This window comes from Danio aesculapii, chromosome 7 (genome assembly GCF_903798145.1).
Source record: "Danio aesculapii chromosome 7, fDanAes4.1, whole genome shotgun sequence".
Taxonomy (NCBI): Eukaryota; Metazoa; Chordata; class Actinopteri; order Cypriniformes; family Danionidae; genus Danio; species Danio aesculapii.
Genome location: NC_079441.1, coordinates 37,950,753 through 37,977,273, shown reverse-complemented (window position 1 = coordinate 37,977,273; position 26,521 = coordinate 37,950,753). Strand labels below are relative to the sequence as shown.

At 38.4% G+C, this 26,521-nt stretch overlaps 1 protein-coding gene across 1 annotated transcript; it reads left to right on the top strand.

Moving 5' to 3' along the window:
• Window positions 1-702: 702 nt before the first annotated feature.
• Window positions 703-23,284, top strand: chrm4a (cholinergic receptor, muscarinic 4a). Its single transcript, XM_056461870.1, has 2 exons — window positions 703-1,042; window positions 20,723-23,284. The coding sequence occupies exons 1-2, from the start codon at window positions 988-990 to the stop codon at window positions 22,207-22,209; spliced, it is 1,542 nt and encodes a 513-aa protein (XP_056317845.1). The 5' UTR covers window positions 703-987; the 3' UTR covers window positions 22,210-23,284.
• Window positions 23,285-26,521: the final 3,237 nt, after the last annotated feature.

Genomic DNA, 26,521 nt, shown 5'->3' with positions numbered 1-26,521 from the left:
GTAAAACATGTGCCAGAGTAACCGGTGGTTCATTTCACTGTTGCGACCCCTGATAAGCCATCGAACAAACCGAAGTATAGTGAGTGAATGAGTGAGTGAGTGAGTGAGTGAGTGAGTGAATGAGCTTGATATCAACTCACAAAGTGACTGCATTTCTTAGATTGACCCCAGTTTAGGGCAATCTGGCGTAAAGAAATATTTAATCTATTTCTGTTAAAACACCTATAGCATAGATTACTTTACAAACAATTTTCATTAATCTTTATGCATTAACGGACTACAATTTGTACTGTGCAACATAAATCGACAATTTCAGATTGTCTGCCAATTATTGCTGACTTGAAAGTGTATTTTGTAGCACAATGTTGACCCATTGACCTTTTTTATTGAACCATTGTCTTCTCTAAACGCAATAATTCAACGTGTTTGTACCCAGTAGCTGCCCTATGATGAGCCACATTCTGTATTGAGATCTGTTAGAATAAATGCATTTGTTTTGAAGGATGTTTTAGACATCGAGAGAAGAGACAGCGCCGAGAACAGGAGTATCTCACAGGACAGTACCGGCTATAGGTTGATTCAGTCGAACCTGCGGACTCTCAGGTGATTGGCTGGAGGTGGATGACATCACTGAAAGTCCGCTGCCTCAGCCGCGCGCTAAACTCCTGGAAAGAGATCAGAGCCGCTCGCGCAGATGGGAGCCACATCTGGCGGATTGTAAACCGACTCGTTCTAGACAAAAGCAGTCGCTCGAGGTGCGCTTAGGTGAGCAGCAGTCGCGATGGTCAGAGTCTCAATCAGCGTCACACCGCTGGCCAGAGCCGCGCGCGTCAAGAGCGCATGATGTGAAAAACAAAGTGTTCCCGCGCAACATGAGGACAGCCCTTCTAATAATCGCTAGGAAAAACTTGACGGAGTGAAAGAGGAAGGCTGGATTCCTCTTTCTTTTTTCTTCTGGCTGGCTGAGCATTTTTAAAACCATGCAACATGAATGTAACTAACAGCACTGGAGCAGAGGGACTCGCGCCTTGGAACTTCAACGGTAAGTTGCGAGTGAAGGCGTCGAGCTTAATGTGACACGCACAGAGTTAGAAAGAGTTCCTCATTACTACTGGGAATTACGACGGATGTGTCCAGTGTGTGGGTATTAATTCTGAGACCATATCCAAATTGACTCACATTTGTGACTGTAGCCAAATTGCCCTGTATATGTTTTCTAATATTAATGTGTTTTTGTTTTCTGTTATTGTCTAAGTAGGCTAAAATCATTAAGCAGAACCCTTTTCACCTTGTCAGATTAAGCTGAAAACAAACAAGATGAGCATTAATAATACTTAGGCACACCTGCAGAAGGAGCTAAACCGGTTTATCCCAGTCAGTGTGCGCTGCAAGTGAACATTAAAAATAAATATATAATTAAATTATTACCATCAAATGTGTTTTTTACTGGGTTATGTTACTTATGACAGGATTGCATTCTTCCCATAATGTTTTTATTAATTTTAAATACATTAGTCAATTATTTGTTCGAATGATTAGCTCTAAACCAAAATTGTATTACATCCTATGTGAATGTTTCATCCATTTAGGTTTTGTTTATGTACATCAGGTAAAGTTTGTGCTAATAATAATAACTTGTATAAGTGGGTTTGTGTTAGTGTACACTGCAAATGTGACTGATAAGTGATTCTTTGTCGATTTTTGCTCGAATGCCCTGTGGTATTGGCACAGGAGTGGATTTGACAAGGGCTGATTGATGTTTAGGGGAGATTACTGTCAATGTTCACATGTAGATTAGTGTAGGTTTTAGGCTAAAAGCCATTTCTGACCAATTCACCACTGGCTTATCTGTCTCTGCCACTCTGTTAAATGATCTATCAGGACCTGATCTCAAGCTCTTTCTGTTGCTTGTGATTTACAGAGTAGCAAAAGCCCAAAGTGACAGCCCACCATGCCATATATTTAGCTTTTTATTATTTTTTTCTTTAATTTTATGCACAACTTCTAAAAAACAATCTTTAGGAATTCTCTTTCTCAATTTATGTTTATTTATATAGTGCTTTTACTATGTCGATTGTGTCAAAGCAGCTTAACATAGAAGTTCTAGTAAAGTCCAGATTTCTCTCCCGGTCTCTTACACGTAATCTACTGTATATTTGACCATGCAATGACTTTATATCTGTTCCATCTGTTCAGTGGAATGTGAGTGTTTAGATAGATAAAATAGATGAGAAAGGGGGAAAAGTAAGCCCTGCTCTTGCTGATAAGTATCAGTCATATGCAGTACAGAATGCTCATGTGTATTTTATTTAAATACTCTGTGCATTGAATCCAATTCTCAAAATGTTGCCTTTTCCGCTCATAATAAGAAAAGTGCATATCACCACAGAGCAGGCGCACATTCCCCCCTCAGAAGCTTGCACAGACTCCTCTCTCCAAACTGGCTTTAAAGCAGAAAACGTATACAGGCATTTGGGGGGCGCTGAATATAGCAGAAAGAAACAGAAAGACTGAGTGTTGGTCACAGCTCTATCAGAGAGCGCTTTCAGATAATACAAATCTCTCAGTTCTGTTATCTCAGACAGACTCAATCACATCTCACTGCTGCGCATGACGGCGCCTCTTTGATTCTGTGACCATGATTCTCACTGTGTGAACTGGTAAAGTACTAGAAGAATCCCCTAGAGTCAAAGTCTGATGTCTCTCTCTATCTCTCTGTCTCTCTATCTCTCTGTCTCTCTCTCTCTTTCTTTGGCTTTCTCTCTCTGTGTTTCTCTCTCGCTCTCTTTGTCTCTTTGGCTGGGTGTTAACCCAGTTTCACAGAGGAAAGTGTGTCGCTATGCTGCTGTTTCACCCTGTTACACACACACACAAACACTCTGAGAAAAGAATGAAATGCCTGGAGACACAGCCAGATCTCAGTGGCTTCTCAACGTGGAGAGAACAGCTATAACAGCTGAAGCAGCAAGACTGGCTTTTAGCTCTAAACAAAGCCCTGAGCATTCTGCCACCGGCCACCAACAATTGCATCACCTGTGACACCTTTAGACTAAGTATTTCATCAGATGTAGCACATTTTGGTTGTGGGCACAGTGTATCATTACAGTGCAGAAGACTTGAGTGGAGCATTATAAAATGATGGACAGTATGGGACATTGAAACAGATTCTGATCCCAAACGGCACTATTTATTGTCAAAATTGACACCTAATTGAGCTCAGACTATCAGCCTCAGACTATTATCAGACCTCAGATCATCGAAATGTGTACATTAGGACTGACAATAATGAATTTTGTTAACACTTTAGGTTAGAGAACACACTTATAACTAGGACCAGACAGAATCTGTGAACTTTTTTTCTATTTCTGCGGAAAATTTTGTAAAAAAAACTGTGGATTTATGGGGAATTATTTTGGGAGTATCAAAACTAAAAACTTAATATATAAAATAAAAAAATATTACTTTTTAATTTCTGTTTAATGTTTAGAATGTAAATCCATCTAGATCCACTTATTTGGTAAACAAAGCAAATCTATCAAGACAGAAAATATTACTTTACAAAGTGTACTGTAAATAAAATGAATACTTTCATAGTCAATATTACTGAAATTAATTTAAAAACTGAATAAATATCAATTTACACACATTTACACAAGTTAATAAACAGACTCAATGATGGGCTAAAATCTGCAGATTTCTGTGTGTGCAAATTCTGTGTGGGCCTACTTATAACTAAGAACTTATTCCTTCAGTGAAATCCTTATTGCTGCTTACTGATAGTGAGTGATTGAGTGAGTGAGCAGGGTAAGGACAAGGAATCTTGAATATGCAAAACAAAGCATTGCCATATGCTTTAAAAGTGCCAAATATTTTAAATAACTGCTAGTAATATCCATGAAAATAACATAATACACTGTAAACAATTATATAAGACAGTCATGACAATGTTTTTGGTAATTTAACTTATTACGGCAAGCTAATCATTCTTCAACTTTTTTTTTTAATTCAACCTGATGTCAGTAACCTGAAGTGAAATGACTTTTAAAATTAAAAATCAAACAAAAAGTGCTCAGGGGTAGATTAAATAATGTGTCGGTGCTCTTTGGGTAAGGGATTCATCAGAGTAAACAGCAAAAATCAATCCACGGCACTCGAAAAATGATTTTGTGTGTGTATGTACTGTATATATGTAAAAAATTTATGTATACACATGTACATACATTTTTTTCCACATTTTTCGAGTGCCTCGTACTGAATTTTGACTTTTAAAATTAATTTGATTCAAATAGTTTATAGTGAAAATATGTTCAATAATTTAAAGGGTTAACCATTATTTTAATGATACAGTTGAAGTCAGAATTATTAACAGTCCTGAATTATTAGCCCCCCTGTTTTTCCCCCAATTTCTGTTTAACGGAGAGATTTTTTTCAATACATTTCTAAACAAGTTTTAATAACTCATTTCTAATAACTGATTTATTTTATCTTTGTCATGATGACAGTAAATAATATTTGACTAGATATTTTTCAAGACACTTCTATACAGCTTAAAGTGACATTTAAAGGCTTCACTAGGTTAATTAGGTTAACTAGGCAGGTTAGGGTAATTAGGTAAGTTATTGTATAATGATGGTTTGTTCTGTAGACTATTGAGAGAAAAAATATTTAGCTTAAAGGGGCTAATAATTTTGACCATAAAATGGCTTTTAAAAATTTTTGAAAACTGCTTTTATTCTAGCCGAAATAAGACTTTGTCCAGAAGAAAAAACATTATCAGACATACTGTGAAAATTTCCTTGCTCTGTTGATCATCATTTGGGAGATATTTAAAAAAGAAAAAAAAATCAAAGGGGGGCTAATCATTCTGACCTCAACTGTGTATCACTACAATAAAGATTTATTCATGCTTTTTGGTTTGATTAAATCATCAAACTTGGTTTTCTCTGATTGATTTCTCTAGACTTTGGGATGGGCTGTGTCTGTGTCATGCAAAGTGCTTGAATTGCGCCAGTTGAGTGTTATTGTTATATATGTGACGGTTATTGGCATTTGGGCTCCAGGCTTTTCATTCGTGAGCATTAATTTCTCATGGGAACTCTTGTACCTGTGAGGTTTAGTGTATCTTTAAGCCCCTTGGGAGCAAAGCAAAACTGAACTTTGCACTTATCAGTAATGAATAGCACATAATGCCATAGGAAGTTCCCAGACATTGACATAGACATATGTGTTTTCACCTACAAGAAAGAATAATGCTAACTGTCTGAGCCGTTATCTGATCTTTTAAAATAATTGCTTTTTTCATGCTGATTACAATGGCTCAGTTAACAGGGAGCCAGCACTTGTATCGCCATCTCTAAGAGTGCATGCCAATCAGAAGGATCTGGAATATTTCACTAGCTGTAAAAAAAAAACCCTCAAATTAAAAAGTGTTTTTAGAATTAGAACTACGCCACATCACTTGTCACAAAGCTAATCTGATGTTTTGCTCGATTGTGTGTTGATCTGCTTAGTCAATGTTACTAAACTGTAGCACGGTAGGGTGTAGTGCCTGATTCTGATCCAATATTTAGAGAATAAGCTCAGATTAGAACTGTGTGTGTGTGTGTGGGAGAGAACGAGAGAGTCATTAGCTTGCCAGTGGCCAGTATGGGGGATCTTATAACAAGCACAAAGCAAAATCAAAGCAGAAGTTTGATGAACAGACCACAAAGCTTCCCACACACACTCCTACTGTGATGTCTGTCCGAATCTGCAGAGGCTTGCGTGCCGTCTGTGTGTTTGTCCATGTGTCCTGGTTGCCTTGTTAACTCTAACATTAACTTGTGTTGTGGGGCCCAATGTAAATTGGAAAAATGTCCTGGAAAGACAGGCCAGCATATGACTAAAAACCCAATTAAAATTTTTTGATGCCTGTATGGAACCTTTCAGCTTGTTATCGTATGTTGACACATTGTTATAGATGTTTAAGTTAATTAACTGATATTCATATGAGTTTTTTTTCTCCTTCAGTCGTACTGGTGGGGAAAAGTATATTTGGTAGCAGATGGCTTTATGTTTGGAGCTGCCAGCTGGTAACTGGAGGCTTTCTGCTTTGAGTCCCAATAGAGTCTCTAAATGAGCAGCATCCATGTGTTTGTTGGTGTGCATGCATTTGTTTGTGCAGACAAGCGTGTGTGACTACATCCATAGTCAAATCCTCTGCAGCTGACTTGACTCCCTTCCTGTTCTTTGTCATTCAATTAAATTTAAAAGTACAAGAGTTTAGCCTTTATGAACATGTACGACTCTGCCAGTGTGTGTGAAGCAGAGAAGTGTTCGAGAAACAGCTGCTGCTTTCTGCATCCCAGAGCTTTAGCACAGGAAACACGCAGCTGAGAGAATGACAGCTTATATAAAAGTCTCGGTTTGTGACTAGGAGACTCTGGAAACATCTTTCGCTGTATTTTTGACAATGTGTCGCCGCCTCACTGTACAAAGAGCCACAGTGCTCTAGCATCAGTGCAGAAAGAGTCTCCAATGAACAATAACAGGCTTTTTGAAGGTACTGACATATACATTGCCAACGTGTAACTGAATGTCTGGTGATTCTGTTTGTTGGGTTTCCTTCATGTTTTCTTGCTCCTAAAGGAACACTCAACTTTTCTTTTTTTTGGAAATAGGCCCATTTAACAGCTTCATAGAGTTAAGCATCCATTCCAGGTATGGCGGGAGCACTTTTAGCTTAGCTTAGCATAAATCATTAAATCAGATTAGACCAGGGCTGCGTCCGAAATCGCCTACTACTCAGTAGGTAGTGCATTTGAATTTAAACGTACTACTCAACTGTTAGAAAAGTATGTTCTATCCAGGATGAATGTGAGCAGTCTGAACGGAATTCGGATGTACTACATCCACCATTTTGTCATGGTCACATGACCTACCTGTGTCAGTTGCGTCGCTTTACTCCCATACATGAATACTCTCGCGGGCATCATGGGATAGTGCAGCGTGCATGGGATACTTCCAACTCGCCGGAAGTAGTAGGTCATCCGGGTACTTCTCACATACTACTCGGCTTACATACTGATTTTAGCGTACTATATAGTATGGAAGTATGTGGTTTCAGGTGCAGCTGAGGGGTTTCAAACTGCAACCGCAACTGACGTCAAAAATATAACGAGATTAGGCCCCCAAAACATATATTTTTGAATCACTATCATTGTTGTGCAGTCGCATATAGCCACTTGTGGTTTTGACCTTCTTCCTACTGGACGTTTAAAGTGCTGTAATATGTTTGGATTATATTCAGTTTCTCACAGCCTGCGGTCGAAAGTAACGCACATGCAGATTATTACCTCGGCTGATTTAAACTTCACAGAATGATAATAATTATTTCTATGCCTATTATTAAATTGTAATATTTTCATAGCAATTTAAACAACCCATTCAATATGTGCAATAAGAAACAAAAAGAAGGAGCTTTGCCTGCATATACTCTGGGGAAGAATGACTTAGCGCATCAATTACATCAGCTTTCCACTTTTTCCCTGTGCTTGAATGTTTAAGCGGCCCTCCTATGAATTGTCAGTCACTGATATGGTCCCTTGCAAATTTCAGTTTGAGACCCCTGGATAAGACCGTTAGCATCTCGCTCAAAAAAAAAAATTTAGATTATTTTCTATTTAAAGCTTGACACTTAGTTACATGATGTACTAAGAGTAATGAAATTTAGCTATTTTCTAGGCTGTATTGCTGGGATATATACTCCCATTCTGGCATAATAATCAAGGATGTTTGTTGCTGTACTATGGCTGCAGCAGGATCAATGATGTTACCTAGCTACCTAGCTGGGGACTATTTTCAGGTGCTGCTTAATATTGTTGCTACAGATGAGTCAAGCTTTAAAAAGGAAAACTATCAAAACTCTAATTTGAGCAAGATGCTAATGGTCTAATCCGATTCAATGGTTTATGCTAAGTTAAGCTAATGGTGCTCCAGCCAGACTCAGAGATTGTCTTGAATAGGTTAAAAAATGGTAAAACTCAACTGTATATGTAGCAAAGGCCAGCTAGTGAAGTGCTATGAAGGTAAGGTAAGGTAAGGTAAGGTAAACCTTACTCCTCTGACCCATAAAAGGTGCTTTAGTGACAGACGCTAGAGGCCATGGTCTTTAGCCTCCTTGGTAGAGCAACCGACTCCCATGTGGAAGGTCACCGGTTCGATCACAGCTCTGAGCGGGTTGGGTGGCATAGGACCGATAGGGTTACATTGGTGCCATGACCCGGATGGTAGTGGGGTTTAGGGGGGTGAGTGTAGTGAAGGCCAGCTAAAAAGTGCTCTAGCGACAGACGTTAGAGGCCATGGTCTTTAACCTCCATGGTAGAGCAACCGATGGGAGTGACATTAAGGGGGGTGAGTGTAGCAGAGGCCATCTAGTGAAGTGCTGTACAGGTAAACCTCACTCTTCTGACCTCGAAACGGTACTCTAGCTAGAGGCCATGGTCTTTAGCCTCCCTGGTAGAGCAACTGACTTCCATGTGGAAAGTTGCCGATCCCAGTTCAGAGTGGGTTGGGTGATGTAGGACCAACGGGGTTACGTGTAACTCTAGGGGAGTTGTAAAATGAGGCTATTTCCAAAAAATGTGGAGTGTTCATTTAATAGTAATGCAGTCTAAATAAGATCGTAATACACCCAAAGGCCACTTTACACTGGCTCATTAATGCAAATACCAGCTCAGTGTTAATAAAAGCATTTAGTCATAGACACAGTAAAGATATGGGAATGGGGAAAAAAGGTGATTTAAGAAATTTTGGAACGATTGTTAGTGCCAGAGGGATTGAGGATTGCGGCAACTGCTCATCTACTGGGATTTTCATGCATGGGCATCAATAGAGTATGATCTGAAAAGAGAAAACATCCATTTAGAGGAAGTTCTGTGGGCGTCATGCTCACAAATGCCTTGCTGAGGTCAGCTGAGAATGGCCAGACTGGTTCAAGCTAACAGTAACTCAAATAAGCAGCCGGGGTTAAATTTTACATAATGGCCGTCTATGACTTATACTCAATACATAATAATGGATTTAATGGCTTGTGATGGTATCATTGACGCAGTTATGTCAGTTTAAAATATATTAATAATGATTTTCGAGTCGAACGCAAAGAAATACAACAGTGTGAGTGTTTGAGAAAGAGCGAGAGAGGGGCCATCAATAAAGAGTTAATGTGCAGAATGTGTCCGGAGAGAGAAATGAGTGGAGGTGAGGGTAGATGAATTATTATGATTATATAAGCAATGGAGCTCTCCCTCAGCTTAATGGCGTTCGGTTAGAAATGAGCACTATTAATAACGTCCTAACACATCAGTGACATATCACTGCCCCACAATGACCTCTCTGGGGTCATTCTGTAGACACAGATTACTGCCCTCTTGGTAACTGTAGACTGGTATTGTTTTTCAAAGCTTTGTCAAGCAGGTCCCGTATCGACTGAGTTAGGACATTGAGCAAGAACAAGGCAGAGGAATACATCTGTGCGGCGTTGGCATCGGGCTGTGATCAGGCATGGAGCTGCGAGCCAGCTGAGATCAGACCCCTCATATCTCACTGCTGCAGGCTGAGCTCTGATCACCCTCTCTGCATCTGCACACTGCCAACTACACAGACACAGCTGTGGGAGAACTTCACCACCAGATCCCATCACTAACATACATGACACTCACACTTCAGTAATTGCGCTTGTAATAAGTCTGGAGCTGTTTTTGGGATGCCTTTGTGCTATCAGATATTTGGGAAGAGTGTAGTTTTCTGTATAATTGTTGGTGAGCAGGGTGCGAATTATATATTGACGATTGTCAATCTTTTTCAATTCATCATTTTTATAGTGCTTTTTACAATGTAGACTGTCAAAGCAGCTTAACATAGATGAAGATCAGTCTTCACAGTTGAAGTTCAGTTCAGTGTAATAATGTAAATGTCACTGCTGAAAGCCAAAACACTGAAGAGCAACTCCAACAATGCGCAGCTCCACAAGTCCCAAACAGACCAAGCCAGTGGCGTCAGTTACGAGGAACAAACTTCACCAACTGACGAAAGTGAAGAGAAAAAAAAACCTTGAGAGAAACCAGGCTCATCTGGGCACAACCAGTTCTCCTCTGGCCTAACGTCTTGTGCAGAGCTGAAGTCTAGTCTAATACGTGCTTCAGTTACCCAAATTTACATATTTAATTATTCATTCATTAATTCATGTTCTTTTTGGCTTAGTCCCTTTATTAATCCGGGGTCGCCACAGCGGAATGAACCTTCCAGCCGCAACCCATCTCTGGGAAACATCCATACACACTCACTCAAAATCATACACTATGGACAATTCACCTGTACCACATGTCTTTGGACCTAAGACCTTAAGTTTTTCTTGTTTTGAGGGATATTGAGTGTATTCTGACCTACAGTTACCTCTGATTGGCTATTTCAGCGTATGAGTGATGCTCAAAGACAACCTATTTTTCACTTAAAACAAACAGTGACTATTTTCACTCCTGCGTCAAAAAACATCCATACTATCTGTGAGTGGGTATCTATTAAAATACAAACTGTGCAATTTTAATTTTAGAATTTATGTATATGGTGATGCAGAGGCGCAGTAGGTAGTGCTGTCACCTCACAGCAAGAATGCCGCTGGTTCGAGCCTCACTTCAGGTGGAGTTTCTGTGTGGAGTTTGCATGTTCTCCCTGTGTTGGCGTGGGTTTCCTCCGGGTGCTCCGGTTTCCCCCACAGTCCAAAGACATGTGGTAGAGGTGAATTGGGTAGGCTAAATTGTCTGTAGTGTATGATTGTATGTGTGAATGAGTGTGTGTGGATGTTTCCCAGAGATGGGTTGCGGCATGAAGGGCATCCGCTGCGTAAAAAAACGTGCTGAATAAGTTGGTGGTTCATTCCGCTGTGGCGACCCTGGATTAATAAAGGGATTAAACCAAAAAGAAAATGAATGAATGAATTTATGTATAAACACTTGTTTTACTAGAAAAGTGTCTTGTGAACACTTATAGTGGCTGTTTGTGCACGGTTTCAGATGGCTGCATGAATATTTTCTTGCATAGATTGCTTGGCGCACTGTTTGTCACTGTTTGTTTTGTCAGAAATAGGTTGTCTTTGAACATCACTCATCTGCTGAAATAGCCAATCAGAGGTCACTGTTAGGGTTGGGCCATGTCAAACAATTTGGCATGGTACGATGTCTAATGGGAAACATCGTGATAGACGATGGTATCGACGTCATAGGCTGCAGTGAATGAATTCTTTATGAATAATTAATTCATTCCTAACAAATTCATTATTTGTAGCCTACCGCTTCAACTATCTGACCCACATGGTCTTTGTTTTACCCATAACCATATCATAAATAACTAAAGATAAGCTACACACAAATTACCACCTGTCATTCACGTTTTCCGCGGGACTCTGGCATGAATAGGCAGAGTGACCTGTGTCATAATGGCGGAGGATCGCAATGCCAGCTCAGCATAGTGATGTCTATTGGCCATCGGTGATGGACGATGGTATCGTCGACACTCAATATCCCTCAAAACAATAAAAACTTAAATAAGTTTGAATAATAAATTAGATTTAATCAGATTTAATAAATATAAATTTGGGTAACTGAAGTCACAATGGTATGAACTGTTATAGGGGTGCTCAAATATGTTTATTTATATGATCTATTAAATATTGATATTATTATTTAAGAGCAAACTATTTCTCCCTATTTAAAGGGCTGACCCCCATCCATTTCATCACCTTAGAACTATAAGGTTCTATCTGACATTTTTGTCAAAATTGAGTTATTGACATATTCTTATGAAATGACAACTCATTTACATTATGTGAAGACTTTTTATTAAGAAAAATAAAAAAGGTTTTATCTACAAAGTCAAATTCTAGCTTGGCTCTATAAGGTTCTTTCTGTGAGCCAATCAGCATTTCGAATGAACGCATGAGGACCAATCAGGATCAGCTTTCTTTGTCATTTCACCAGATTGCTCTGTTGACAGCGGGAAAGACCAGAAAGAAACACAAAATCAGTCAATTAAATATTGCCGCATCACCTAAAATTGAGAAGAAACCTGAAACTGAAAAGATGTTTGTTAATGTGATGATTTAGAAGCGTTTTTTGACATTGAGATGAAATGTTTCATTTTACATTGTTGAAAAAGAAACAGATATTAAGAAATGTAATATATGAAATGTGAAATCTTTTTATTTGTGTATATATACAGTGCTCAGCATAATTTTGGCACACCATTTTGAAAATGAATGTTTTTCTCAGTGAATATAGGAAATGTGTTTTGGTGCATTTAAACAAAACAGATTTATTAAACAGATATATTTATTAAAATAATATTTTAGTCACTGAACATATTTAGAAATTGAAAGATAATACAATCAAATTCAAGCAAAATATTGAGAAAATAAATGACAACCTACACTATTTCAAATACATTTTTCAATTTTTTGCTTCTCTTGATTTTTCCTCTTTTTTAAATTTGCATTTAATATTTTTTTCTATAACATATTTGGGTGAACTAGTTTTTGCACCGTTATCGTAAGTTATTTTGTTGGATGTACTGCAGATTTGGCTTCAGTAATGACCAATGTATATGCTCAAATATAATATATATTAAAAATAAGAATTTAAAAGAGAGATTTGTGAGGGGTCTACTTATATATGCTGAGCACTGTAGTCAGTGAAACTGTTTTCAGGGTTTATTAAACTCATTTGCTCATAGTCTGTTTTCTTTTAAAGTCTAAATTTGATATTAAGTCTTGAAGGGCAAATAATTAAATTCATGGTGCAAATAATTCAATAAATATAATTCAATAGTTCATATAAAGCATACAATTCAATAAATATTACCATATTAATTACATAAAATTAACATCTGCACTGGACAAAATATTTAGTCTTGTATGCTTAATTTGAACAATAAAAATATTCATTCTAAAACATTAAATAATTTACATTTCGAGTACATTTAAGGTCTCTGTCATGTTGATGTATAAAAAAGAGAACTATTACACATATTATATATAAATATGAATATGAAATGCAAAAACTTTGAAGCTCAATATCTCAAAATCATTTAGAGCGCAGATAGAACCTTGTGATTTCAAGGTGATGATGTGTTTGATGTCTTTCAGGGGGGTGGATTAAGCATTAACTACGGGCTGATCACACCGAACATGCTTTTTGCATTGAGCGGTGCCTTTTTTAAATGATTGGGGGTTAAACCCACCTGTAATTTGCGACCTCTTGGTGTGTCTGTTTAGCAGCAGAATTGATCAAAACTAAATCGATGAATAAGCTTTCACAGCTCTTCGTGCTTTATTCTTGGACTTGTGGATGCAGATTTGAGTGTCTGGTTTCAGTAGTGTACACGGATGTGTCAAAGACATGTATTCATCATGTCGTGAGATACGGGAATCAGCGGTTCGTTTGAGATCAGCTGCCCGTCTGTTATAGATATTCAGTTTCAGCCTTTTGATGTGAACTGTGAAAAAAAAAAGTCACGATAGAATCGGCTGCGGTTTGGAGGAGGAGAAGGAGGAAAGTGGTGTCTTTAGCTCTCCATCAATTCCAGTGGAGCTGCAAAGTGGCGCAACTGCACATTTTGTTCACAATCCATTGGTGTATATTAGACGTGAATTTAAGGTTGAGTGCAGGCTTTGGTGAGATGTTTGTCAACATGTCGAAATGGTCCGGGCTGTTTTTATCTCCTGACATGAGAGTCGGTGCCGGTATTGTGCTGGTTCAAAGCTCAGCCACCCTCTCAGCACACAAATGTCACTCCATCCTCAAAGAGCTCTGACTCTCTGAATATTAACCTTCAGAAGAGAGGAAACCCCTCAAACAAACACAAACAACGCTGGCTATTTCAGGTGGAGATTTAGTACAGCCACTTAGCATTGAGAGGACAGCGGGGAGAGGAAAAAAATTAAGTGGCACTTTGTTTGAATCCTTTTTATGTACTTACTTTAGTAATAACACTAAATTGTGCATAATTACATGCAATAACCATAAATCAAACCCTAATTGTGTTAAATACAGTTTACTCAATGCCTGAATGTACAATTATATTGTAACACGGGCACACAAGTTAAAGGGTACCATAAAAAGAACTGAATATCACTGAATGTAACGCATACACAGAGAGAACCCAGGCATCAGAGAGATGATGATTCGCCCTGACATTGAATGTCTCATTATACATTCACTTTGAGGATGACTCGATCTTAGACTGTTTGTGTAAACAGATTTCATTCTTGAATGCTAGGCTTTCTGCTGGTATCATTCTGCTTATAAATTCTGATTCCCACTGTGAGATTTTTAATGACAAAACTGCCAGATCAGATCAGAGAAAGCCGGGCAGAACAGTCGAGCTTCCAGCTGCTCTTCTGAGGTTCTGTGGACTTCTGTATGCAAGTGATTCTCACACCCTGCCTTTTGTCTTTCAATGCATGTGTGTGCTGTGTGCAACAGAGCATCTGCATGTGTTGTGTGTGTGTGCATGTTTTAGGGACACAATTTTGTATAATGACTTGGGTTTGACATAAGTATTACAAGGAGAAGGTGACTTATGAGGACATTGCATATTGTCCCCATTTTTGAAAGACTTATAAATCATACATAATGAGTTTTTTTAGGAAGTGAGCATGCACACAGTTTAAGGCTTGGGTTTGGGGATAGGGTTGGGGTATGGCACAGCTGTCAAACTCAGTTCCTGCAGAGCTACAGCTCTGCACACTTTAGTTCCAAGCCTAATTAAACACACCTGATCAAACTAATTGAGTCCTTCAGGTTTGTTTGAAACCTACAGGTACAGTAAGTGTGTTGAAGCAAGGTTGCAACTAAACTATGCAGGGCTGCAGCCCTTTTGACACCCCTGGGGTATGCTGATAGAAAATGTAGTTGGATCAATATAAAAGCGATGCAAACCTATGAAATGTCTCCACAATTCACAAGAACAAAAGTACAGTATGTGTGTGTGTGTCTCAGAAATAGTTTTTGAATCCACACTTACTTTACTGGCTGTAATTTCAGTGTTGTTCTTGCCAAATCTACATGAGTATATTTGTTCAAATATTTAGTTAACATGCCGCAAATTATATTTTTAATTCATTTCATTGACATTTTATAAAGATACCGGTTAGCATGTTAACTTCGGGTGCCTTAAAATACTTAAACCTTTTCAAAGAAAGTCTTTTCTCCCAAGGGATAGTTCACACAAAAATTGTTCTTATATTTACTCAAACACCCAAGTGGTTCTAAACTTTTATGAATTTCTTTCCTCTCTAGAACACAAGATATTCTGAAGAATGTTGGGGAAAAAACAGCCATTGACATCCATAGTAGGAACACGATTTCAATGGAAGTCAATGGCTGTTGTTTCCTCCAACATTTCTTTCAGAATATCTTGTTTTATTTTCAGCAGAATAAAGAAAGAAACACAGGTTTGGAACAAGTTGAGGATGTGTTAATGATGACAGAATTGTAATTTTCAGGTGAAGAATCTCTTTAATTTACTGTGAAACAGTCCAATCATGAAGAAATGTAACTGTTTTATATATTGTCAGAAACAACAAAATTTGTACTAGTTCGTTTATGAAAATAGAATTTTTAAAAGAAGGCCCTCAAAACCCCGTCCCTAAACCCAACCTTGATTGGGGGATGAGCATTGTACTAAAATGTACTAATGAGATCATACAAATTAGCTACAAAATTAAAAGTTACGAACTGCAGTGAGATTGCATTGGCATTGACTCAGGACAGCTATCCCTGCCATTTAACATCTTAAATGGGAAAATTCTGAAATCTCCAAAACTCTTCAACAAACTGATATATAGATTATAAATTTCTTTAAAAAATTATTTTTAAGGGGTTTTCACCTTTATTATGACAGGACAGTAGAGAATTCAGGCAGGAAAGTATTGGGAGCAGAGAGAGGGCAAGGATTGGCAAAGGACCTCGAGCCAGGAATCGAACTCAGGTCGCCATGAGCACGTTGGTGCAATATGTCAGCGCGCAGTACCAGTACCACTCTGGCACCGACAGATTGTATATTTTATATCAGCAACAAACAACACACCAAGAAATGTTTTTTACAGTCAAGTAGCATTAAACAAAAGCATTTTTTTCCGAACATGCAATGCATGCTTGTGCAGTTCTACAAACTTAATCTCATAAAACATGTATTTTCAATATAGGCTCATTCTGAAAATTTAGCCCTATATACGTTTCTGGAGATCGCGAATTACATAGCCAGAGATACGTATTGCTGCATTTTGTCTTTAAAATGAGCACTATGGGGCAGTATGACACCGTTCATTTTTGCGCTGATCACTTACCTCCATATGGATGACTTTCCCGCTGTTACCAGTTTGTCTGGTAGCTTACGTATGTCGGCGGACTTTAGATGCAGAGCTGAGTTAATTGTGGCAATGGGGTTCGAGTCCTATGAAGAACAGTTCCAGAAACCGGGTAAGAACTAAAACTAAAAACTAAACTAAAACATAAAATGAACAAGTAAATAACAGAGTAAGAATGTGGTACAATCTGAAAACGTGGTAAAAATCAGGGGGCTTTTAAAAACACTATTGGTTGGGTTTAGGGAAGGGGAAGGGTGGGGGGATCGGTCAGGTAGTCAGTCAGTAAATCAGTCAAAGGACAGCGGCCTCTGGTGGATTTACGCAAACAAAAACTGCAAAACAATGTAGCTCTTGGGACGTATTTTTTGCTCTCTTGAGAAATGTATATAGGGGTATGTAATCAGAATCAGCCTGGATTGTGTATTTTTCTTTGGCAATTGGAATTTTAATGACTGGTGCAGTGATGCAATTATTGGCTTTTATTTAGAAGATGTATTGCCATATAACATGTTGCACTTTTTCAAATTCAAAGTAATTTAAGAAGATAATTTTTGAATGCGTTCTCAGATGAAAATGACAACTGAAACCAGAAAACTCGAAACTAAATAAAACTAAACTGCCAGTAAAGAAATGTAAAGCCAAATTTAGCTGTCGGATATTGCATTTTAGAGACTGCTTGGGAATTTGGTCTTGAAATAGGAGGGAAAGGAAGCTCAAACCAGAGCCAACTCTGAGCTCAGCCTCCTTCTGTAATGGCACTGTGTGGAAGAAGAATGAGAGAAGTAGAGAAGAATATGTGAAGTTGGAGGAATGCTGTGCTGGGACGGTGCAGTGACTGCTGCTTGTGTATGCTTTTAATGATGATTGACATTACTGAATGATTAGGCCTCCCAAAGCTCATTGAGTAACAAAATGTAGACAAATATCATCCAGCTCTTTATATAATGTTGTTCACAGAATAAGTACCCAACATTCGCTGAATCGTAACAGACTACTCAAGAAATATGATAGATCTGTAGCATATTACAGTGGCTGATTGTAAACTATATTATCACCCAAATCAAATCTGCTAAATAAGACATGGATATATAAGAAATTAAGTTAACATTTTAGTTTAAGTACCAATTCTCACTATTAGCTAGTGCAGTGTTTCCCAACCCTGTACCCGGAGCACACCAACAGTACATATTTTAGATGTCTCTCTTATCTAACCCATTAACTTCAGGTTTTGGAGTCTCTTCTTCTGTTCTGATGAGTTGATTCAGGTGTGTTTGATTATAGAGAGGTTGAAAATGTGTACTGTTGGTGTGCCTTCAGGAACATGGTTGGGAAACACTGATCTAGTGGCATGTTATTAAGATATTGGCTATTTATAGTACTAATAAAGCACATATCCTACCCAATACCTATAGTAAGCAGAAAACTGAGGCTAGGTCATAGTTATTGGTTTGTTTACAGTGAATTAAATGATATTTCAGTACATTAACATCATTAACATGATAAAACTGCATATTCTAAAAAAAGATTTGACTTAAATTTGACCTAAAATATAAATAAAATGTATAAGTAAAAATAAAACTATTGTTAAAACACACTAAACCCTCGCTCTAGCAGCATGATGCACATCTCCAGCTGCTCTTCTTCTGTTCTATGAGTTTATGGTGTCAAAGGTTTGTGTACACAGTTAAATTGTACAAGAAAGCTGAAAAAACAGTCCTGGAGAGCTTTCTCCCACGGTGATATCAGATGAATATTCTTGATTCATATTTAATGAGGCTTGGCACTTATCTTTCCGCTCTGCTCGAATCCACAGTTGAGTAATTGCTGATTCATATTTGATAAGGGGTAAAGAATCCTCTCCCCGCACTGAATCACCTGCACCCCAGGGGGAAATACAGAACCAGACCCGGCCTGCTGTATATCAACCTTCTCATCTCTCAAGTACCAAGAGCCTTAGAGTTAAAGGAGTGTGATCTGTGTCGGCAGGAGAGAATGGGTGTCTGTTTGTCAGAAGCTTTCAAAAGGAATAAGAGATGTGTTGTCTGGCCGTCCGGAGTGTGGCAGCGCTTTGATGCCTGCTGATGATCAGTCAGGTGGATTTAGGAGAGAATAAAGATAAAGAGAGAAGCTGGTTGGGGTCCTTCCTCTAGTGGGAAATGGATTTCAGATCCAATAGACAGGGTTTTTATGTCTCTACTCGTCGTTTAAAAGCATTGAATTAAAAAGCATTGCATTATATAGCAAGTCTTTAGCCATTTTCTGTCAGAGTGATGGGTTGTAGTGGCTCTGGTTATCCAGAAGATGGCAACCTTCAAAAGAGATGGCTGACACAACTCCTCCGGGAGTTAAAACGGGCAGTAATGAAGAGTGTGTTTGAAATGCTTACAGATATTTGCATTTATTCTGACGCACTTCTTTAATGCATTTTGAGCATTCAGCAGACTTGAGTGGCTTCAAACAGGATTTTAATTGCCTATTGGATTAATACTTTATCAGTATGACAACAGCTTTTCACAAGAAGGTTATGGGTAATTCATGACCTGAAACAAAACATTTGTGTTTTTTAATGTACATACCTTTTAATGCCCTGCACAGTCTCTTGTATAGTTAGCATGCATCGTGAAGAAACCCCTAGAAATGCAGCCCACATTCACAAATGAGACCCTCAATATTTCACACAAGCTTATCTTTACTTGAAAATCTATGATAAAGGACATTCATTTTATGGAATTCGTGCACATAGTAAATAAGTGTGTGTAGAATTCACAGGCTTGAGGGGATTGTTGATTGTTTTTCCTGAGGTTCTCCGGGTTCCCCGTCTAATAATTGTGTTTAATTGTTCCTGAGTAGCTCAGATCATTAGGAAGCCCAGGAGGTTGGTTGAGTTTAACCACGGGGCAGATTTGCACTCTTTGATTGGATAATGTCGTAAGGTGTCGAGCTTGTGTTTTTGAATAAAACATGAGCGTGTTATTAATTGTGAGGATATAATTAATCTTCTCTTCACCTGAGACCTGTTCACCCTGATGTCTGAATGCTCTTACACTGTCACGTGAGAAAGACTCCATAATTATCTAGAGAGAAGTTTACAATAAGCTCCTGTTAGTTAATGCCTTAGGTGTCAGTTAACAACGATCTGTTTAACAGCATTTATTAATGTTAGTTAATAAATATAAAACTGTTCATTTGTGTTTGCTTATAATCTGTTCATTTATATGAAGTAAAATGTTTTAGTATATAGTAAAAATGATCAAAAAGAGTCTAGCAAAAATGCATTTAATTTAATTTGAAGTGCTCGTGATTTAAAAGCAAAACAAGTACAAGCAAATATTACAGCACATTGTTTTCTGCTCAGGTGATAAGTATTAAAATATAATTTTCACTCTTATGGGACTGAATTCAGTGCATAGCATTTTATCATTTGGAGTGATTTTTTGGCTTGGTAAGCACATGGAGCAGAGGGATCCTTTTTGCAACAAATTTTTTATGCACATTAACCAAGATAAATAGAGCAAAATATTATTATTTTATCATATTTTTATATTAAAGAATTGTTAATCTTTAATTCATTCAGTTTAATAATTGAGAGTTGTTCAAGTGTTACTCCTATAGTTAAAAATATAAGATAAAATTAAAACTCTACAAATAACATATATTTAAATGTCATTGTTTGTACCCCAATAACAAGTTCAGTAATTGGTCAGATGTTTGAACCAGTGGTCGGATAGATTAATGAAGGTATTTTCAGAGCTCCATTATTCATCCAGACTTCACAATCGTACACATCGAAAAAAAATGATTAATTGGATTTACTGAATTTTCTTAAGGTAAGTGGTTGCAAACAGTTAATATGGGCTGAATTTAAACTACATTCACTTGCAATCAATCAATCAATCAATCAATCAATCAATCAATCAATCAATCAGTCTGTCTGTCTATAACCCTACTATAGTTTACATTAAACTGAGGGTTGTTTCTTGATAACAGTGACAGCTCTATGTGATTTCTGGGTCACATGCTACCAAACAAATGTACAGCTGAACCCCAGAAGATTTCTCTCCATTTTTATCTCTTACCATATAGGACACAGAAAACAGGTCTTCTTCCTTTTAAAAGCAACTGCATATTTATATTGCATGATAGAAATGAATGTTCTGTACTAGTATGCATTATAATGAATGTCATGCTGTTTCCTTGTGTGCAATCACTATATTTGTATCTGCTATATTTGTATCAGCTTGTGATTATTTCCAAAGGCTGCATCCAGACATATCTGCTGCTGTGTAATTTATAACACTTTGTATGTGTGTGTGTGTGTTTCAGGCTCTTTGAGCAATGTGTCCAGTGATGCCAACTTCAGCTGTGACAGCGGCAGCGCCAATGGCTCATGTGCAGCGGTTGAAGGGGACGGTGAGAGCCCGTATAAAACGGTGGAGATGGTCTTCATCGCACTGGTCACTGGATCTCTGAGTTTCGTCACCGTTGTGGGCAACATCCTCGTCATGCTCTCAATCAAGGTCAATCGACACCTACAGACGGTCAACAACTACTTTCTTTTCAGCCTGGCCTGTGCAGATCTGATCATCGGTGTGTTCTCCATGAACCTTTACACCGTCTACATCATCAAGGGCTACTGGCCGCTTGGCCCAGTAGTGTGTGACCTGTGGCTCGCGCTGGATTACGTGGTCAGCAACGCTTCAGTCATGAACCTGCTAATCATCAGCTTCGACCGATACTTCTGTGTGACCAAACCCTTGAGTTACCCCACACGCAGAACCACTAAGATGGCCGGCCTCATGATTGCCTCCGCCTGGATCCTGTCCTTCATCCTGTGGGCTCCTGCTATCCTGTTCTGGCAGTTTATCGTCGGAGCCAGAACCGTAGCACCTGGCGAATGTTACATTCAGTTCCTTTCCAACCCTGCGGTCACATTTGGCACTGCCATCGCTGCATTCTACCTGCCGGTGGTCATCATGACAGTCCTTTACGTGCATATCTCTCTGGCAAGCCGCAGTCGTGTGTCCAAACAGAAGCCTGAAGCCAAGAAAGAGAAGAAAGCCCAGAAATCTAGCGGCCTGCTCAAGAGTCACATCTTGAAGCAGAACAACAATAACCAGTCTCCTCCTAAGCCCAGCCTGGACACCTGCTCCACAGTGGACACCATGAAGAACGGCAAACTGGACGAGTCTGTGGTGTCCGCTAAAGCCGACTCTTGCGTGCAGCCGGAGGAAAAGGAGAGCTCCAATGATTCCAGCACGGCCAGCATAGCACCAAAAGAGCCCAAAGAGCGAGCAAACAGTGAGGCCACATCAGACGCAGGCCTGACCCCTGTGCCAGCAGCTGCACCTAAACTCAACCCTCAATCCAAATGGTCCAAAATCAAGATAGTCACCAAACAGGCAGGAGATGAATGCATCACAGCCATTGAGATCGTCCCACCGAACAGCACCGGCGAGAGCCGCTCCATCCCTGTGAGCCGTCCCCGCACTGTGGCGCGCAAGTTTGCCAGCATCGCCCGCAGTCAGGTGAAGAGGAAACGGCAGATGGCGGCGCGAGAAAAGAAAGTGACAAAGACAATCTTTGCCATCCTGCTGGCCTTCATCATCACATGGACACCGTACAATGTAATGGTTTTAATTAGCACGTTCTGTCAGTCGTGTGTTCCAGACACAGTCTGGGCCATTGGCTACTGGCTCTGCTACGTCAACAGCACCATCAACCCCGCTTGCTATGCACTATGTAACGCCACCTTCAAAAAGACCTTCAAAAACCTGCTCATGTGCCAGTATAAGAACATCGGCACCAGATGAACTGAGGAATGAAGCAGTCTGCGGAGACAAAGGGTATGATATAGAAGGCTGTCCGGGCTCTTTTGGCCCCAATATCTTTTTGAAGCTTTGGAAGGTATTGCGCAGTTCTTTGTGAGGCTTCATAGTGCTCAATCAGTGAGTCATAATCAATGTTTCATGTATTAAGGGATCACTGTTTGCAAGAAGATGATGGAGCTCTCACAAGAGACTGAATCACAGACCAAGTCTTAAAACAAATGACTTTTCCAGTAATCTGATCATTGCTGGAGCTCTGCACTACAGAAACGTTAAGATCAACTGCATAGAGAGATTTTCAGCAAACATAAACTAAAAGAAACTTGGTGAACGAAGGGATTTTTTCATTCGTTTTTATTCCCAGTACAGCACAAATGGTATCAATCAAGTTTCTTTTGGTTAGTATTACCACTGTTTCTGACCCAGATTCTCTGCAAACATCATACAGAGGTGAGGAGGACGATGGGAGGACATATCCAAATAACTTATGGAAAAGATTCCCGCTTGACGTCCCAGAGTGAGTTCAGATTTGCTATACCTGCACCTTCCACTTTTCCAATGAAGAAGACTGAAGCTGCTCGCTGACCTCAACAGCTGTGTTGTTCATTACATTCATAAAGGCAAATTCAGGGCATGTGGTTCAGACTGGGAGAAGCTAGACATCATGATCCTCTTAGCGTGATCCTCTTGAGGTTCTGGAATAGGTCAGAACTCAAAAGGATCTTCTCAATGGATTGGGAAAGGCATTACAGATTTTATATGGGATGAGACACTCTATACTGAGCTGAGAAATGTCACTGTAAGGGTTTGATCTTACAGAGGTGTGTACTGTAAATATGTTAAGATATGATGAATATATGCTCTTGAAAGTATTATTTCTTCCCTGCATTTAATGTCTGGATGTTTGTGTTCCTCTTGTATTTAGTTGGTGATCTTCATGTGATTTTACAGATTAAATATTAAATGTATTGTTGTCTGTATGCAAAATTGCTAAAAAATCATTTATAATTTGTGATACAGTATACTTGGGAAAAAAAATAGGAAACGACTAGTGCATTTATTTAACCTGTTTATAAAATTTCAAGCATTTAAATTGAGGCACAAAGGACTGTGTGTAAAAATTTGAGAAATGGAAAATTGGTTTTAATTCCCCCATGTAAACATGTTTATTTAACAGATATCCACTTCATTATATTGTTTTCTCATGGTGCAATACAGTTTTGCCTAGTTTGTATTAAAATACAAAGTTTGTAATTGATGAAACCGCAGCAAGGAAAGATCTCCCACAGTTTTGTGTTTAAGAGAACGTGGTTGGAATTAGAACAGTAGGAGAAATGTGTTGATGTTTTAGGACTCATGTTGTTACATTATTAACAAGCTGCCAGTTTCAGCAATTACATATTTTAAAGCATTAAACCAAAGAGGTCATGGCGCTCTGGTCTGTTATTATAGGCCTGGTCTGAAAGAGAGATTATTCATTCATTAGCATCATTTTAAGATGCAGAGACTTGCCTCTCTTAACATCTTTGGTTTGGTTTCATGTTTCTACCTCATAATCAAATTTCCACTCATAGGGTCTGTATCTCCAAACCAGCCCTCAATCTATTTTTAATGGGCGGTAAAGGCAGACTTGGTGATTATTATGCCATTGCAAAAGCATTAAAAACCAGATTTCCATTTTTCTGAATGTTAAACTTGCCAATTGCTTTGGTCTAATGAAACATGTGGTAGTCTTTTCACTACAAATCCTCGTCATTGATGCTTTTGTAAAAGCCTCCTCGACTGTGATGCAAACTCAAAGAAGACTTCACACTGGAATACAACTATGAAACTATATCTCCTTTTGTAACAAAGAAATTCAGTCATGCAATCTGATCCAGATATTGTTTCTCTGCAAACTTGAATATAGCAAAAGACAATGCTTAGCATCTGTTAGATCAGTGTTTCTCAACCACGTTCCTGGAGGACCACCAGCTCTTCACATTTCCTTTCCTTAAACAAACAGATCTGATTCAGATCATCAGCTCATTAGTAGAGACTGAAAGACCTGTAATGGGTGTGACAGAAACATGGAAAAAGGAAACATGCATGCTGCATCCCACTTCCCATACTATCCATCCTAAATAGTATTCGAAAATAGAATTAGTTTGTCGCAAACCATAGTTTGTTGAAAAGAGTATGCCTAAAATACCTGGTTGGATTACTATTTCCGGAAAATATTCGACGTGTAGCCTCGTGTTCTTGTGTAACGTCATCATCAACCACCAAAAAGTTCAGTTCTAATACTTAAGACCGGATCAACAGAGGACATGTGAAAGTTCTCGAATGTGTTGTTGATATCGCGGACGCACCGATGCAGACTTGAGCGCAAAACTCGCTCGAGAAGTCCCAGAAGTCATTGTGGCTGTATAAAGGAGGTGGGAAGCGCAGCATTTAATATAAATTTATTATTAAAGTTCAGAGATATAGCTTATTTATCTCAGGAGTTTCCCTAAATGAAATGGTGAAAGTAAACATCACCATGTAAATCTTAATAAAGGCATAAGCACATTAAGGGAGTTCATTTGCTGAAATTCATATTAAAAATTGTTTTATTTGTATTGTGCAATGTATATTTATAAGGTCTTTACGTATAGTATATATAGTGAAAATGGGGGGGAAAAACAATAAATTGCTATATGATTTCTGTAATGTTTAAGTAAGTTTCCATTAAAAACACGTGAAGGTCACGTGACCGTAAGGAAGAAGGCAGCATCTCTGTTTTCGCGGTCTCCCGAGTTTGTTCTTCCGAGGTAACTTGGATGCGAAACCATTCTCTGCATTCTTGGAATTGAGATACAGCCACCCTAACCGCTAATATTGCCCACAATACGTTGCATGTTGGATGTGAAATTGATTAGAACTACAAACGCAGGTGAAAAGTGTAACAAACTACAAACATGGCGGACACACGAGACCAACCGACAAGTAGGGTTCAGTAATGATGTTGAATGACTGTTAGTTAATATCTAGCCAACAGGAACATATTTAAACAACGTTTTCTGTGTTATATTTAATCTGCAACAACAATACTGACCTTCTATAAAGACTGTTTGGACATTAACGTCTGAATGAATACATATCCAAAGATCTGTGGAGATTTCTCTGCATGAAAGACTCGCGAATAGCAGATTATCCTGCTGCTGCTGCTTCTCCAATAAGTTAACTAAATATGAAAGAAATGTGGCGACGTAGCGATCTGTTAACGAGTACGTTTAGTAGTGTGTACCAAAGCTTGCATACTCTTCTGTTATACACTCAAAAGTATATACTTTTTCTTTACAAAAAAAGTGCATACTTTTTTGCATACTTTTAGGGCGTACTATAAATATGTAATTGGGATGTGACAGCAGTGTTGGTAGTTCTCCAGGACTGTGGTTGAGAAACACTCCGTTAGATGACTGATACAGCAAAATAACTATGCCCATAATGCTCTCTGTCTTCTGGGGTCTGGTTTATAAAATGTTTTATTTATAAAACATACAAACCATCTTATTTTTGACCTAAGATCATTTCTAAAATGTGTGTATGTGCAATTCTCTTTCTCTATATTTACAAATCGCAAATAAATCAAAATAAAAATTGCAGATGTCCACCTTACAAAGCCCACCTAATTCAGTTCTTTACCATTAAAAAGAGTGCCAGTCAAAATTCTAAATCCTTTTCTTGATCATGTTGAGAGACAAGAACTGTTAAAAGTTGCCATTATTTGCTCGAGTTTCTTTCTTCTGATAAACACAAAAAACATGTTTAGAAGAATGTTGGAAGAAATCGTGTTCCCTCTATCTTCCCTCTATGGATGTCAATGGTTACCTGTTTCCAACATTTTTAAAATATCGTCTTTTGTGTTCAACAGAAATAAAAAGATATTCATTAAAAGTTAGAACAATTTCAGAGGATGTTTCGGTGAACCATTTAAGATTTCCAAAGACTCCAACTCACACCACAAGGAAAAGTTTCCTCAGAATAGAATTCTCAGAGAACAATCTGCTGTAAGTACTGTAGTGTTTTTTTTTTCCAGAATGTTATATAGCAGTTTTCTTATAACAACTTAAAGAATATTCTGTGAATGTTTTCCTAATCTAGAGGGAACAGTTAAGTAATATAATTATGTAAAGAAAACTTTCCTTGCTATCCAACAGAAACATACTGAGAACCACTAATGTTCTGGTAACCAAAAATCACTTTCTTTTTAATAAATCCTAGCGTCATGAAGGTTTAGTGCACGTACACTCTAAGATCAAATCAGTGTGTAAAC

What these genes read in the sequence shown, in the direction of transcription:
- chrm4a (XM_056461870.1), top strand. Translation starts at nt 988, where the DNA reads ATGAATGTAACTAACAGCACTGGAGCAGAGGGACTCGCGCCTTGGAAC. An exon ending in CGCGCCTTGGAACTTCAACG is followed by an intron (nt 1,043 to 20,722) that starts GTAAGTTGCGAG and finishes TGTGTGTTTCAG; the next exon opens with GCTCTTTGAGCAATGTGTCC.